Source organism: Brassica napus, chromosome C7 (assembly GCF_020379485.1).
Source record: "Brassica napus cultivar Da-Ae chromosome C7, Da-Ae, whole genome shotgun sequence".
NCBI lineage: Eukaryota > Viridiplantae > Streptophyta > Magnoliopsida > Brassicales > Brassicaceae > Brassica > Brassica napus.
The window spans coordinates 45,710,692-45,723,579 of NC_063450.1; the positions used below are offsets into that span (position 1 = coordinate 45,710,692).

The 12,888-nt window shown below is 37.1% G+C and overlaps 6 protein-coding genes across 6 annotated transcripts; 2 read left to right on the forward strand and 4 right to left on the reverse strand.

Annotated features, from left to right (window-relative positions):
• Positions 1 to 1,836: 1,836 nt before the first annotated feature.
• LOC106442493 (protein HYPER-SENSITIVITY-RELATED 4-like) lies at positions 1,837 to 3,681 on the forward strand. The gene has a single exon (XM_022706192.2). The coding sequence runs from the start codon at positions 2,004 to 2,006 to the stop codon at positions 3,513 to 3,515; it is 1,512 nt and encodes a 503-aa protein (XP_022561913.2). The 5' UTR covers positions 1,837 to 2,003; the 3' UTR covers positions 3,516 to 3,681.
• Positions 3,682 to 3,801: 120 nt separating this feature from the next.
• On the reverse strand, positions 3,802 to 5,558 carry LOC106440125 (thioredoxin domain-containing protein PLP3A). Its single transcript, XM_013881726.3, has 8 exons — positions 5,438 to 5,558; positions 5,027 to 5,101; positions 4,902 to 4,949; positions 4,681 to 4,823; positions 4,533 to 4,605; positions 4,397 to 4,458; positions 4,197 to 4,294; positions 3,802 to 4,116 (listed from the first exon to the last, which is right to left on the reverse strand). Exons 1-8 carry the CDS (start codon positions 5,519 to 5,521, stop codon positions 4,007 to 4,009), a joined length of 693 nt encoding a protein of 230 aa, XP_013737180.1. The 5' UTR covers positions 5,522 to 5,558; the 3' UTR covers positions 3,802 to 4,006.
• A 400-nt stretch (positions 5,559 to 5,958) lies between these two features.
• LOC106440122 (epoxide hydrolase A-like) lies at positions 5,959 to 7,279 on the reverse strand. The gene is made up of 3 exons (XM_013881722.3): positions 6,750 to 7,279; positions 6,434 to 6,675; positions 5,959 to 6,358 (listed from the first exon to the last, which is right to left on the reverse strand). The coding sequence occupies exons 1-3, from the start codon at positions 7,221 to 7,223 to the stop codon at positions 6,109 to 6,111; spliced, it is 966 nt and encodes a 321-aa protein (XP_013737176.1). The 5' UTR covers positions 7,224 to 7,279; the 3' UTR covers positions 5,959 to 6,108.
• A 46-nt stretch (positions 7,280 to 7,325) lies between these two features.
• LOC106440123 lies at positions 7,326 to 8,553 on the reverse strand. Its single transcript, XM_013881723.3, has 3 exons — positions 8,244 to 8,553; positions 8,017 to 8,138; positions 7,326 to 7,678 (listed from the first exon to the last, which is right to left on the reverse strand). Exons 1-3 carry the CDS (start codon positions 8,497 to 8,499, stop codon positions 7,511 to 7,513), a joined length of 546 nt encoding a protein of 181 aa, XP_013737177.1. The 5' UTR covers positions 8,500 to 8,553; the 3' UTR covers positions 7,326 to 7,510.
• A 630-nt stretch (positions 8,554 to 9,183) lies between these two features.
• Positions 9,184 to 9,620, forward strand: BNAC07G32010D. The gene is made up of 2 exons (XM_013884172.2): positions 9,184 to 9,211; positions 9,292 to 9,620. Exons 1-2 carry the CDS (start codon positions 9,184 to 9,186, stop codon positions 9,618 to 9,620), a joined length of 357 nt encoding a protein of 118 aa, XP_013739626.2.
• A 2,069-nt stretch (positions 9,621 to 11,689) lies between these two features.
• LOC106444352 (thioredoxin H1) lies at positions 11,690 to 12,781 on the reverse strand. Its single transcript, XM_013885838.3, has 3 exons — positions 12,538 to 12,781; positions 12,132 to 12,254; positions 11,690 to 12,002 (listed from the first exon to the last, which is right to left on the reverse strand). Exons 1-3 carry the CDS (start codon positions 12,625 to 12,627, stop codon positions 11,871 to 11,873), a joined length of 345 nt encoding a protein of 114 aa, XP_013741292.1. The 5' UTR covers positions 12,628 to 12,781; the 3' UTR covers positions 11,690 to 11,870.
• Positions 12,782 to 12,888: the final 107 nt, after the last annotated feature.

Genomic DNA, 12,888 nt, shown 5'->3' on the forward strand with positions numbered 1-12,888 from the left:
ATAGATTGTCGCTTAATTTGTTTTAGGATCATTATCTGAGATGATTAGCAACAATATGATTGTCTACACCACGTCACCACGAACGGCTATTGGCCTATTGTTATTGTGGTTGGATCTGTCTTCTTTTTCCTTCGAGGTTATATACATAACCAGTAGTATATAGCACATGTTCATTTAAAGCAAAACTGGCATGCATTACGTTGACATAGTGAAAAATAAAGATTACATTTACGAATATTTGCATGAGTAACTACACTTTCACTGTTCCAAATAATCTCCTTCCTTATTTAATGTACTTTCACCGCAGGCTCATATAGCTCGGGGAGCCGATGAACGAAAACACATTCATCTTTTCTTTATTATTTCATTTAAGTAATTACAAAAAGGAGCTACGACATGCATTATTATGCGTATCATGGATGCATGAACGAAAACAGAAAAGCTAAGGATGTTGACGTAAATCAATATATAGTATTTTTGGGTCCAAGCCTATGAGCTGTAGATATCTGCCCCACAATTATATCAGCGGTCGACCAAAAGAAAAAAAATCTCTAAATGGCAATCCCCATATCAAATTACATTAAGGGTGTATTCGCCTGGATCCTATGCGTCACTAGTCACACTAACAGTGTATCACTGTAAATATTTTGATTTATTTTAAATTATAGAAGTATATAGAATGATATAAAAGATCCAAAATAATATTAATAAATATTGTAAATTTATCATACAGAAATATTTACATATATTTTTGATTTTTTTAGTTTAGGAAATCCCTTTGATAAAATACTATACGTGTTTGATTCAAACATTTTGTTTTTATATCATGTGGAACTGTAAGCCTGAGCATTTTACATGGATCCGAAAATCCGAACTGAACCGATCTGAAAATATCCGACCCGAAATCGAACCGAAAATTTACAAATACCTATTGGACCCAACATTCTTCTACCCGAAAGAACCGGAACCGAAAAGAACCGACTCAAATAGAGCCGGATCCAAAAAGAACTAACCCGAATAGACCCGACCCAATAAGAACTGATTAATACCCAACTTAAAAACATGAATATCCAAAAAACTATGATTTTTGTGTTCTATTTTCTATATTTTATTTTATAATTTAGTTAAAATGTATTTTTGTTATTATTTTTGTAGCATTTTGAAGTAATATGAAGCTTTAAATATAAAAGTTAAAGTTAAAAAATGTTTTATTTAAATTATTAATAGTTTATTTTAAGTTATTTTGTAAAACTGTAGATATATATGACATATTTTGGGGGTTTGGGTATTTTGTGTACTTTTTAGATCATAAATACCCGATCCCGATCCGGATCCAACCGGACCTGATATCGATCTAGAAATTACGGATATTTTATAGATATTTTAATTATAAACTCGAACCGACCCGGATCCGAGAAGAACCGACCCGAACAAAAAATTCACAAATACCTTTCGGATCTAAATGTCTAGGACCCGAAAAATTCGGATCCAAAGACCCGGATTCGGCAAGAACCCGACTCGAAGATCCGTACGCCGAGGCCTAGGAACTGATTTGAAAGTAATATACAAGTTATCACACTTAAAGTTATTATTGTATTTGATCATATGGTGGAAACAACATGGTGTTCGGTAGAGTGGTTAAACTCTTATATCAACTAATAGAAATGTAATAGGTTATGCATGTATGTATTCGACCTTTTCTAATCTTTTCTCCAATACTTCTTTTGAGAGAAAAATTACCCACACGTCAAGACAGTCTTTGTTTACTATTTTTCTCATCTTCCTTTGACGCACGTTATGTTCTCTCGTCGATAAATCCGAAAAGCCTCATGACCAAGTCACTGGACCCCTTCTAAAACTCAACTTTCCTTCTTCTTTTTTCATTATTCTATCAAAAAGAAACATCAATGTTGTTGCAACGGGAGGATCCTCGCTTATTCCTTGCGTCCACCAATAATAAAACTCTTGAGTTTTTAGGTTGAACACAAACTCTAACAAAGAAAATGAGTTCCTCTGACTCTTCTTCCGCGGAATCTCGTCTAGCCACGGCTAAGACGGTTCTCACAACCGCAGCCTCGGTGGCTGCAACCGCAATGCTAGCTAAATCACTAGTCCAAGATTATTTGCCTGACGAGGTGCACCAATACATCTCCTATGGCTTCCGCATCTTCTTTGGCTACTTCTCATCTCAAATGACAATAATCATCGAAGAGTTCGAAGGGTTTGTCCACAACGAAGTCTTCGAGGCCGCGGAGGCCTATCTAGCCACCAAGATCTCTCCTTCTAACAAAAGAATCAAAGTCAGCAAACACGAAAAAGAAAACAACTACAACGTCACCGTGGAACGTGACGAGGAAGTTATAGATACCTTCAACGGCGTCAAGTTCAGATGGGTCCTCCATTGCCACCAGGTTGAGTCCAAGAACTTCCACAACCCGCGGGATCTAAACTCTACACTCAAATCCGAAGTACGATCATTCGAGCTCAGCTTCCACAAGAAGTTCAAGAACATGGCTCTTGAGTCTTACTTACCATTCATGGTCAAAAGAGCTACGCTGGTGAAGCAAGAGAAGAAAACTCTCAAGATCTTCACTCTTGACCCAGAGAACATGTATGGGACTTACTCAGACGCTTGGACCTCTGTGATTCTTAACCACCCTTCGACGTTCAAAACGCTAGCAATGGATTCAGATGCCAAGAGAAACGTGATGGAAGATCTCGACCAGTTTGTGCAGCGAAGGGAGTTCTATAAGAGAGTTGGTAAAGCTTGGAAGAGAGGTTACTTGTTATACGGTCCACCAGGTACAGGGAAGTCAAGTTTGATAGCAGCAATGGCTAATCATCTCAACTTTGATATATATGACTTAGAGTTGAGTGCAGTGAACAACAACTCTGAGCTCCGGAGATTGCTGATTGCTACTGCTAACCGCTCTATTCTTGTTGTGGAAGATATCGATTGTTCGATCGAGTTGAAAGATAGAACAACTGATGAAGCTACTCGAGAATCAGACGACGGTAATGACACACGTTACAAAAAAGTGACGCTCTCTGGACTGCTAAATTTCATAGATGGTCTTTGGTCAAGTTGTGGCGACGAAAGGATAATAGTATTCACAACGAACTACAAAGAGAAGCTAGATGCAGCGTTGTTGAGGCCAGGACGCATGGACATGCACATTCACATGTCGTATTGCACGCCGAGTACTTTCAAAGCTCTTGTTTTAAACTATTTAGAGATCAGTGAGCATAAGCTTTTCAGGAAGATCGAGGAAGGTATTGAGGCAACACAAGTTAGTCCAGCAGAGATAGCAGAACAACTCATGAGGAATGACATTGTTGATAAGATTCTTGAGGGTTTGATTGAGTTCTTGAAAGTCAAAAAGATCGAAAATGAAGAAGATGAGGCTAAGAAGGAAGAGCAAGAATTGGAGAACAAAGGCAAGACCACTCAAAACAAAGAATTGGAGGTCAAGAAAAACGTAGAGGTTGATGACCAGCTTATTAGAAGCGAGTAAAATTAACTTCTGAAATTAGAAGATGATTAAATAAATGATGATATAACATATCAAATTTGATCGTGTATTTTGAGATGATATAACATATAAAATTTGTAAGCGAAGTCATGGATCTAGATAGAACACTGCTTACAGAACAAAAGCTCCATAGCACATGATGACCTTGATTGGTAACCTGCTGAATGGCGGGCAGAATAGCATAAAAAAATGCGATTCCACAAGAATTTTACCAATAAGATGAATGTGGACGAAAACACTACCACACAGGACCTGATTTATGGCAACGTTTTGAAGCGAACAGTTCAAATTTTTATGTATCAGCAACAATAAACATGGTGTATTACATATAGCAGCTTACAAAGTCATGTAGCATTTGACAGTTTGGATATTATATCGAAATTTCATTTCCTAATAACATATAAGAAAAGAGCAAAAAGGGCAAAAACAGAGACAAACAGCAATGCGAATCTGTGATGTAAGCTTGGTTGATCTCAGTCAGAGTCAGAGTCCAGATTCTCTGAAGACCTAACCGAACGCCTTACGCTCTCTTGGTATTCAGCATCTTCATCATCTTCCTCTTTCTTCTTCTTGCTAAGCATTCCTGTTTAAATAATTTTCCACATTTTGAAAAAAAACAATACCCTTATTTGAACTGTATTTACTAAAAAGATGGATCCACACCTTTTTTAATCAGAACATTCTCTAGCTTAGTCGTGGTGAAATCATCCTTTGTGCCTAGATCCTGGAACCCAACTAGCCTATCTATGGCGACTCCCTTGCTGAGTAGAATGATAAAAAAAAAAAGAAAAAGCCGTATTATATCAAGTATAAAGCCTAGCAACAAACCATGTAATGTAAGAATGAATAGAAAGAGATGAAACCTGAAAAGCAAAACGCAAGGCAAGGTCTTTATTGCTAGCTTGGTGACAAAGAAAGGAGCATTCTGCATTCATATCATCAGCTAAGCATTAGATTCACAACCCTTTTATCTATCTTTCAGTCAAGTGGTTGACTGACCTCTGCATCCACTCTAATGAACTTAGTATCCACATGTCTAGGCGCAAGAGACTTCAGATGCTTGTCCATAATCCTATATATACAGGTTTTATATGAGCTTAAACATAACAGAAGACAAAAACAAAAAAGAAGTAAGAAGCTTTCTTACTTGCAGCGGTAAAACTCCTTGTGGTAGAAATGACAAATAACTTTCTGACTCCTGGTGACTTCTCCCAAGAAATCACCCTCGCTTACCTCTCGATATTCACCGTGTCCCTGTCTTTTGAACGCTTCTCTCTTCTCAACCTCTCTCTGTTTCATATAAAAATCTTGGAGGTTTAGCTCAATACCAATACAAGCAATAACTAAATAGGCGAAAAGTGATCTCACCTTGAGTGCAGCAATCCTATCAGCGTGCAACTTTTCTAGCTCTGGATCCTACAGAACATGAGAGTCTACAGTAAGAGACAGAAACTTCAAAATACTCAAAATAGCAAAGAAACAATTGCACTTACATCCATAAGTTCATCAAGATCAACCTCCTCATTCACAGGGTTTGATGATTGTGCCTTCTCATTTGCAAGAACTTCCTGCACACAAAGCCGTATAATGAACAATTTCATCATAAACATACAAATAATCACATGTTACTCTATAAAAAAAAAAAAAAAGAGTGCCAAAAAACAGAAACTCATGAAGTTTACAGACACAACAAAAATAAAACACAGATGAATCCATTTCGTAAACACAGATCACAACCACTTGTCTGAATATAAATATCCATTAAAAAAAAAAGCCACCAAGATCATATGCTAAAAAAACACGAAAACGGAGACTTCAAACTCGTACAATTTTCTAGAAACCTTGAGAAAAAGGCATCATCGCATTTGATGGATTAAATACTCAAATATAGAAATGGATTTAACCTTTTTGTAGTCTCTAGCAGCTGCAGCCAATACATTTCCGAAAGCCAGATTCGAGAGTGTCGACTTGACTGCATCCGGATCCATCTTCCGAGCCCAAACACCAAAAGCTTCAATTTCAAATCTGGAGCGGAAAAAAATAACAAAAATAATCCCAAAATCAAAAGATGAACATCAAAGGTGGAAAACACAGCTGAAACGACGGCGTTTACGAAAGTAAAATATGCATTAGGGCTGCCGTTTCAAGCCCTTCATAGGCCCATACGGCCCAAATAAGTTATTTACGTTTTTATTATTATTATACCTTGATCAGCAACCAAGCACAGACTTTCTTTATTACAGGCTGAGAATAGAAAGATGGATGAATTTTTTTGCTATCAACGAAAAAGAGACGAGGCTTCTATATAGGTCACATGTGTCAGCTCGCTAGATAGTTGTCATGATTCACAAGAGACATATCTACCATAAAACAGAAGAGATGGTATAGAAACTTATGTAACAAGAAACACATGGATGGTATAAAAGATTAGGAAACTGTCTTTCTTACTTTATTAACCATTATTTTGCCAAGAATATCACACTAGGCTTTCATTATTGGGTACACATTAGTAGTTTAATCGAATACTAGCATCATAGTTTCTTCTTTATAAGGCCATAAAAACGGCATGATGTTTTTACTCTGTTGTACGTAACTTGTTGAAGAAGGAAAGAATCTCCTCCGAGACGTGTTTAGCTTTCTCTTGCTGGATAAAATGATGACCATCCTCAATAACAACAACCTCAACGTTAGGTACAATACTCTTGAACATCTCTCCCTTCACATACTCCATCGTCTCTTTAGCTCCTATATCTCTGCCTCCGGCAATAAACTTTGTCGGAACAAGGATCTTGGAGCCTTCCCACGGCGCCAATATCTCCCAGTTCCTGAAAAATTCCCCCCACACTTTCAACAACTGTTAACGGTAAGGAAACTCTAATCGACAGGTTTGGAAAACTTACAGATCCATGGCTCTGTAGTAATTCAACGGACCAGTGAATCCACTTTTCTGAAACTTGTCTGCATAAACCTGAATCTCTTCTTCTGTTATCCACTCTGGAATCTCTGAAGGAATCACGAGATCATCGATGATCTCTGTACCGGGAGGAGCCACCATGAAATCTGTTCTCGTTGTTAGCAAGAACTTCTTCATAACCGTCTTGCAATCATGCTTGGCAAATGCAGCTTCAGCTCTTCCAGGTTTCTTGTGAAACAAGAAACTGAATCAAACGATGACAATATAAACAAAACAAAACACAACAAAATCTTGAAGGTTACCTGAAACTGAGTGATGTATAACCCATCTCCAAAGGTTTTTGAAAACTCTGAAGGTTTGAGGTTTGGATCTCTTGGAGAGTAAGGAACAGAGAGACTTATGAAACCTTTGACTCTGTCTGGTCTGAACAAGCATAGAGACCAACCTATGACAGATCCCCAGTCATGTCCAGCCACAAAAGCTTGAGCAGTGCCGTAGTGATCAAGCAAACCGATGACATCAGCGACGAGGTGGCTCACAGTGTAAGACTCGTGGCTCGGAAGAAACTCGGAGTCACCGTAGCCTCTGAGGTCTGGAGCGACCACGTGGTAGCCATGGCTAGACAAGTAATCGATCTGGTGACGCCAAGAGAACCATGTCTCGGGGAAGCCATGGAGTAACAGAACCAAAGGTCTTCCTTCGTCTCCTTTCTCGGCTACGTTTAACCAAATCCCGTTGGTCTTGATCTTCTTCTCTCTCACTAAGCTTGTTGTCATGATTCTTGTTCTGATGTGAGAGATGAAAAAGCAGCGACCTAGTGAAGACTTTTTATTACAAGAGTTTGAGATTTTGAATGCACGTAACAATCTCTAGTCACGAAACAAGAAACACATGACTGGTTATAAAGATCAGAAACGTCAAGTAACTCTCAGGTTCTTACAAAACAGTAGAGGGACAAGAGTGAGTGAATCTCGGCAACACAACAAAGAGTTAGGAGCAAAACCTAGCTCAAAAGAAAGAGATTTATTCTATGTTTTTTTTTTTGGATGAAGGAAAGCAAAATTTAAGAAGACATTGATTTCTTCTTCTCTTCTTCAAGTCGCTGAAGCTCAGCCAGCCTTTCCTCCCAAGCTCGCTCCCTTGCGACTTTAGCCATCTTACGTTCCACTTCCTTGATTCTCTTCTTCCTCTTCGCCTCTTGCACCAGCCCTTGCCTCTTCTTTTTCTCAGACTGTGACAAGTATTTAATTCCATTTCATTAGACAAAACCACATTACTCATTTGTTACAAAACTATAATAAAAAAAAAAAAACATTGCAGACTGTTTCTGCCAAGAAATGGGACAAAACAGAGATACAATCTATGGATAACAAATTTAAAAATAACACAACCAAATAATGTAGAAACATTGTTTCCTCAGAAAATGAAACAAAACAGAGAAGCAAGAGGGTCATCCTACACATTTTCCCAACAGTCATCTGAAATTTGTTCCAACAATAACCAGAACTAACACTTGTAATAATGTAGAGAGATATGCAAAAGGCTTAGAAAGAAAGCACACATACATACCAGTATGAAAGCGCGGCGCTGCCCTATGCGCTTCTTGGCATTCCTTCTCTTCACACTACCCTTGTTGGGATTGTTTGAAGCAATTGGCTCCCCAGGAGTATACTGAACATATGCATACGGCCCTGCATTTACGGTCCATTTAAATAACACAAGATTCATACTAAACCGTAGTTAAATGGATACACTAACTCCACTTCAATCACACATCACTCAACAAAGCATCAAACCTGGAGGTTTAAGTTTGAATCTTTTCTTCTTGGGATGAGCCATGGGTCGTCTCTTCGGGAGCCGTGTATCAGTTAAGCTCAAGCTATGAAAATGATTAGCCATCGGAATCCACGGCAACCTCGATCCACCCAAGAAAGAGCATAACTCGGGTTTCGCAGCCGGGATCAACGGCGCAGAGGAGCAGCTAGCGGCGACGCGCGAAACTAGGGTTCTTGATAGCGGACGGAGAATCGATCTAATCGCACCGAAACCCATTTCACCCAAAGCATCAGCGGAAGAGATTTTGCGATCCCGCTAAACCCTGAAGACCACAGTGAACTATTATTGGGCCCGATAAAGTATAACTAGGCTAATGAGCGTTTGATCCTTCAAAAGTGGGCCTAGTAAAGGCCCATATACACGCACGGTCAGATTCTGCGTATTTGTATCGTATCAAGACAAAAACAAAATATATGTGTTTATTGTCTGAAGATATGGAGCTGAAGACTGGAGAGAGACTTGCGTTCTAATTTCTTAACGACAATAATCGCAAAGTATGCCACATAAGGAAAGCGTATATGATACCATTAACGACTCTTATTCCAAATACGAAACCCATTTTGTAAAATATGGATATTGTAATTACCATATTGATATAGATTTAAATATATCCAGTACTGATCATCGAAACCAATATAAATATACAACACTCTCGTTCATTTTTTTCAAAGGAAAACAAAACTTTTCTTCACGAGTTCCATATATATCAATTAGCATGTTTTCCTCAAATCGTCGGACAACAAGGCTGGTCCGTTTTCTATCGTCCTCACGTGTTCTCATTTCATGTATTGATAATTCTTGCGATTAGTATGTTACCTTTTAAAGATAATTCGAACGTTAATTTTCTTGCAGACTTGTGGGTTCAAAGTGAACACTAACTCACCCGAGTGGCACAAGAGCATGACGAAAATCCTCAAGAAAATCAAAGGTTTGTAATTTCATATGCACATATTTATATATACGGTCTCAATATTTTGTTTTCTGATTATGGTTTTATATATGGTTTAGGAGGAAGCTTTTGGATAGACGTGGACGAAGGAATGGCATACGTAACGGGTCAAGGAGACCCAAACAAGCTATTGAAATTGATGGCTTCAGGGAGAGGCAAAGACGCTGAAATGGCCTTTGTGAAAACCGGAATACATCATCATTCCAATTTTGGCAATAACTATCAAAACTCTTACTTTGGCCAAACAACGCCTTACTGGCCGGTTGGTATGAATTTGAGCTACCATCCATCTTCGTCTTACGGTTACTACCCTTCAGGGCTGCCAGCGATGCAACCTTACCAGCATCAATACCCTTATCAGGCTGGATGTGGTTATAGTTACTATTAGGGCTCTATGTAGTTCTGTTTTATATAACTAGGTCGAGATCAAGCGAAACCCCTTCTTTTTTTAATCAGTTAGGGTTTTCTGCTTGTTTCCGAATTTTATTTTTGCTTTAATTGATTTAAATTCTCTCTGCGTTTTATTAGTATTAGCAGAAGAGGATCAAGGAGAATTTATTTCTCTGTTTCTTTAAAATGTTTTTGAAATTTTGCATGAATCCGTTGATTACTCATTGAAGTTTCAAGGGAGTTTTGAAGTTATTATTTTCACGTTTGCATAATTTTTAAAGGTAAAATATGGATGTGCTATTGACTCGTACAGATCCTTCAATTTTTATACACAATTAATTAATAATTAAGACCATAAAATGCAATAAACATATCCATCTTCATTCTCTTCAAGGGAAAGCTTCAACGGATTTTTCACTTGATTTCAGGATAAGAATTATCGTCTTTGATAACTTTGAACATGTTTGCATCCATAACCAAACATGTCTTCTTCTTTTTTTGATCAACCCCAAACATGTCTAACTAATGATCTTTACCATCGACATCGCCTAAACAAACACTCTTTTATTTTACGTCCACTACAAGAACGTTTGAGTAGATGGAAAGTCATCTTTCTTGGCCTCAGCAACTTTGTACATAATCACCCATGTCACGGGAGATTTTTTGTATTTCAATCTCATTAGATTTTTTTGTATATCGTCAATGATATAGTGTGACGTGACTTGCGTCGTAATTTTGTATCACTAAAGAAGTTGGATAATCAGAATGCCGCATAAAGGAAGAAAATATCATACCATTAACTGACAATAATTCCAAATATGAAACCCTTAATGTGAAATATAGATATTGTTAATTACCATATAAATACTGATTGAAAATCTGATATTAGATTATACGTTGTTAACAAAATCCAAAATTAAATATTGAAATTTGAAACTAATATACATATACTGTACACCACGCTGGTTCATTATGCAAACAAAATTTAACAAAACTTGCAATTCACACAACTCAATATAGTTGTCTTCATGAATTCATAAAAGTGACAAGCATATTTTTGTCAATTCCAGAAAACTACAAGGCTGGTCCGTTTTCAATCTATCACTAAAATATTCATAATCATACTTCTTATTTTGCATTGATAATTCTTTATTAAGACTATCCGAACGTCTAATTTGCGGCACAAACCCTCCCCAATGAAAAGCATGACGAATATCCTCAAGAAAATCAAAGATTTGTTCTTTGACAAAAACATAAAATTATATATTGCGTGTACATCATCAAAATACCATTTTGTAAAACTGAAAATGCCCTTTTAATGATTTTGGAAGGGAAATTTTGAAAGACATTGAAGAAGAAATGGCATATATTATGGTTCAAGCTGATCCTCACAACCTATTGAAACTGATAGGTTCGAACAGAGGCAAGGATGCTGAAATGACCTTTGTGAAAACTGGAAGGCGACATCAAAACGCCTTTTTGACCGGATATGAGCTACATTCTTTCAATATCGTCTTATGCTTGATTACTTTTCTCTGAAAAGCTGCAGTGATCGTTTTGCCATGAACGCCTTATTTAAACATAATTTCATCCGTATCCAAACCAGGGCAGGCTCAACACTTTTAAAGATCTAAGGCAAAAAAAAAAATTTTACCCTCTAAAATTTATATACAGATAATGTTTAAAATATATTTAAAATTTAATCAGTAATATTTTGTATATATTTGTAATGAAAATAAAACTATAAACATATCAAATAATTTTGGGCCCTTTTCAATTTTATTTATTATATTTATATATATAAAAATATAGATTTATAAAAAAATTGGACCCTTTAGTTATTATTATACAGGGACACGGGCTTGGGCCCAGAGCGGTCGCACCGCTCGTCCCCCAATGAGCCGGCCCTGATCCAAACAAGGCCATGAACTTTCCCATCTTCAGCTAAGAAACACGTCCATTAGCTGCCTTATTTTTTTAAACTGTCTTTTTAGTCACATTCATTGCGAGCACATAGTTTTTTTTTAGGATAAGTAGACGAAAGTAGAAAAAGCAAAAGCAACTTGATAAACAAAGCAAAATAATAATTCATCAAATTCCCTAACAGATCTTATCAGATGAGATTAAACAGAATCATCATAAGATTCATAACAAAGGAGGAACAAGTCATAACATCTCAAGAGTAAATAAAGCAATTAATCCATTATCTTAAGACAAAAGACATGTAAAAGCTAAAAAGGTGTAGTACTTAAGCCAAGTGTTTGGCAATAGTAGACTGAAGCTCATCTTTTTGGGCGCCAATAACTTTGTCCACAATCTTCCCTTCTTTCATGAACATGAAGGTTGGCATCGACTCAATCGCCCAGTCACTTGCCACTGACTGTTCCACACAAAACAAAAAGATGATTTTGTGAGAACTTTTGATCATAGAAGAATTAAATTAAAACAATCTCTCTCAACCAAGAACATGAACAAAGAGAAAAGTCGGTTGATTTTTTTGTATTGTTACCTTCAATTCGTCCACATCGACCTTGAGAAAAATCACATTAGGGAGTTTCTTAGCTAAATCAGCAAAGAATGGAGCTATGAAACGACATGGTCCACACCAAGAAGCCGTGAAATCAACCACCACCTTCAACAATTTAACCATCTCATGAATCATTTCGATCATTGAATTTTTTTTAACAATACAATAATGAAAACATATGTTAAACAATAAAGGCCAATTATATGTCATAACAATGTTAAACCTAAGTTTCTAACTCTAGAATCTAACATGGTGATTCAGATTCTTGGTAACATGTACGTATATATATGTCGCATGTTATATATGATGTGTCAAGCATGGACTGTAAGCGGCAAAAATCAAACGTATTGTGTTGTGAGACAGATCGAGAATATGAAAAAGAGATTACAAGAGTTTTGGAGTCATTGCCCTTTTGGAGTTGCTCGTTCCATGCTTCCACGGTGTGACACGCGATCACTTGTCCTTCTTCCGCAGCCATCTTTCCACAAATCTTTTCTCTGTTTCTCCTTTGTTTTTTTGTTTTTTTGTCTATCTCTCTCTCGATCTGTTTATGTTTCTCCTCATCTAAGCATGCTCTTCTTTTGCAAATATAATCACATACAATTACAACTTTGCCACCAATATTTTCAGATTCCCCTTTAATGGACGCGTGATTTTATTTTCCATAATTATACCCACTAAATATGATACCTTTCTTTCTTTACCCAAGCATAAATATTCCCACTTTACTCTTACAACT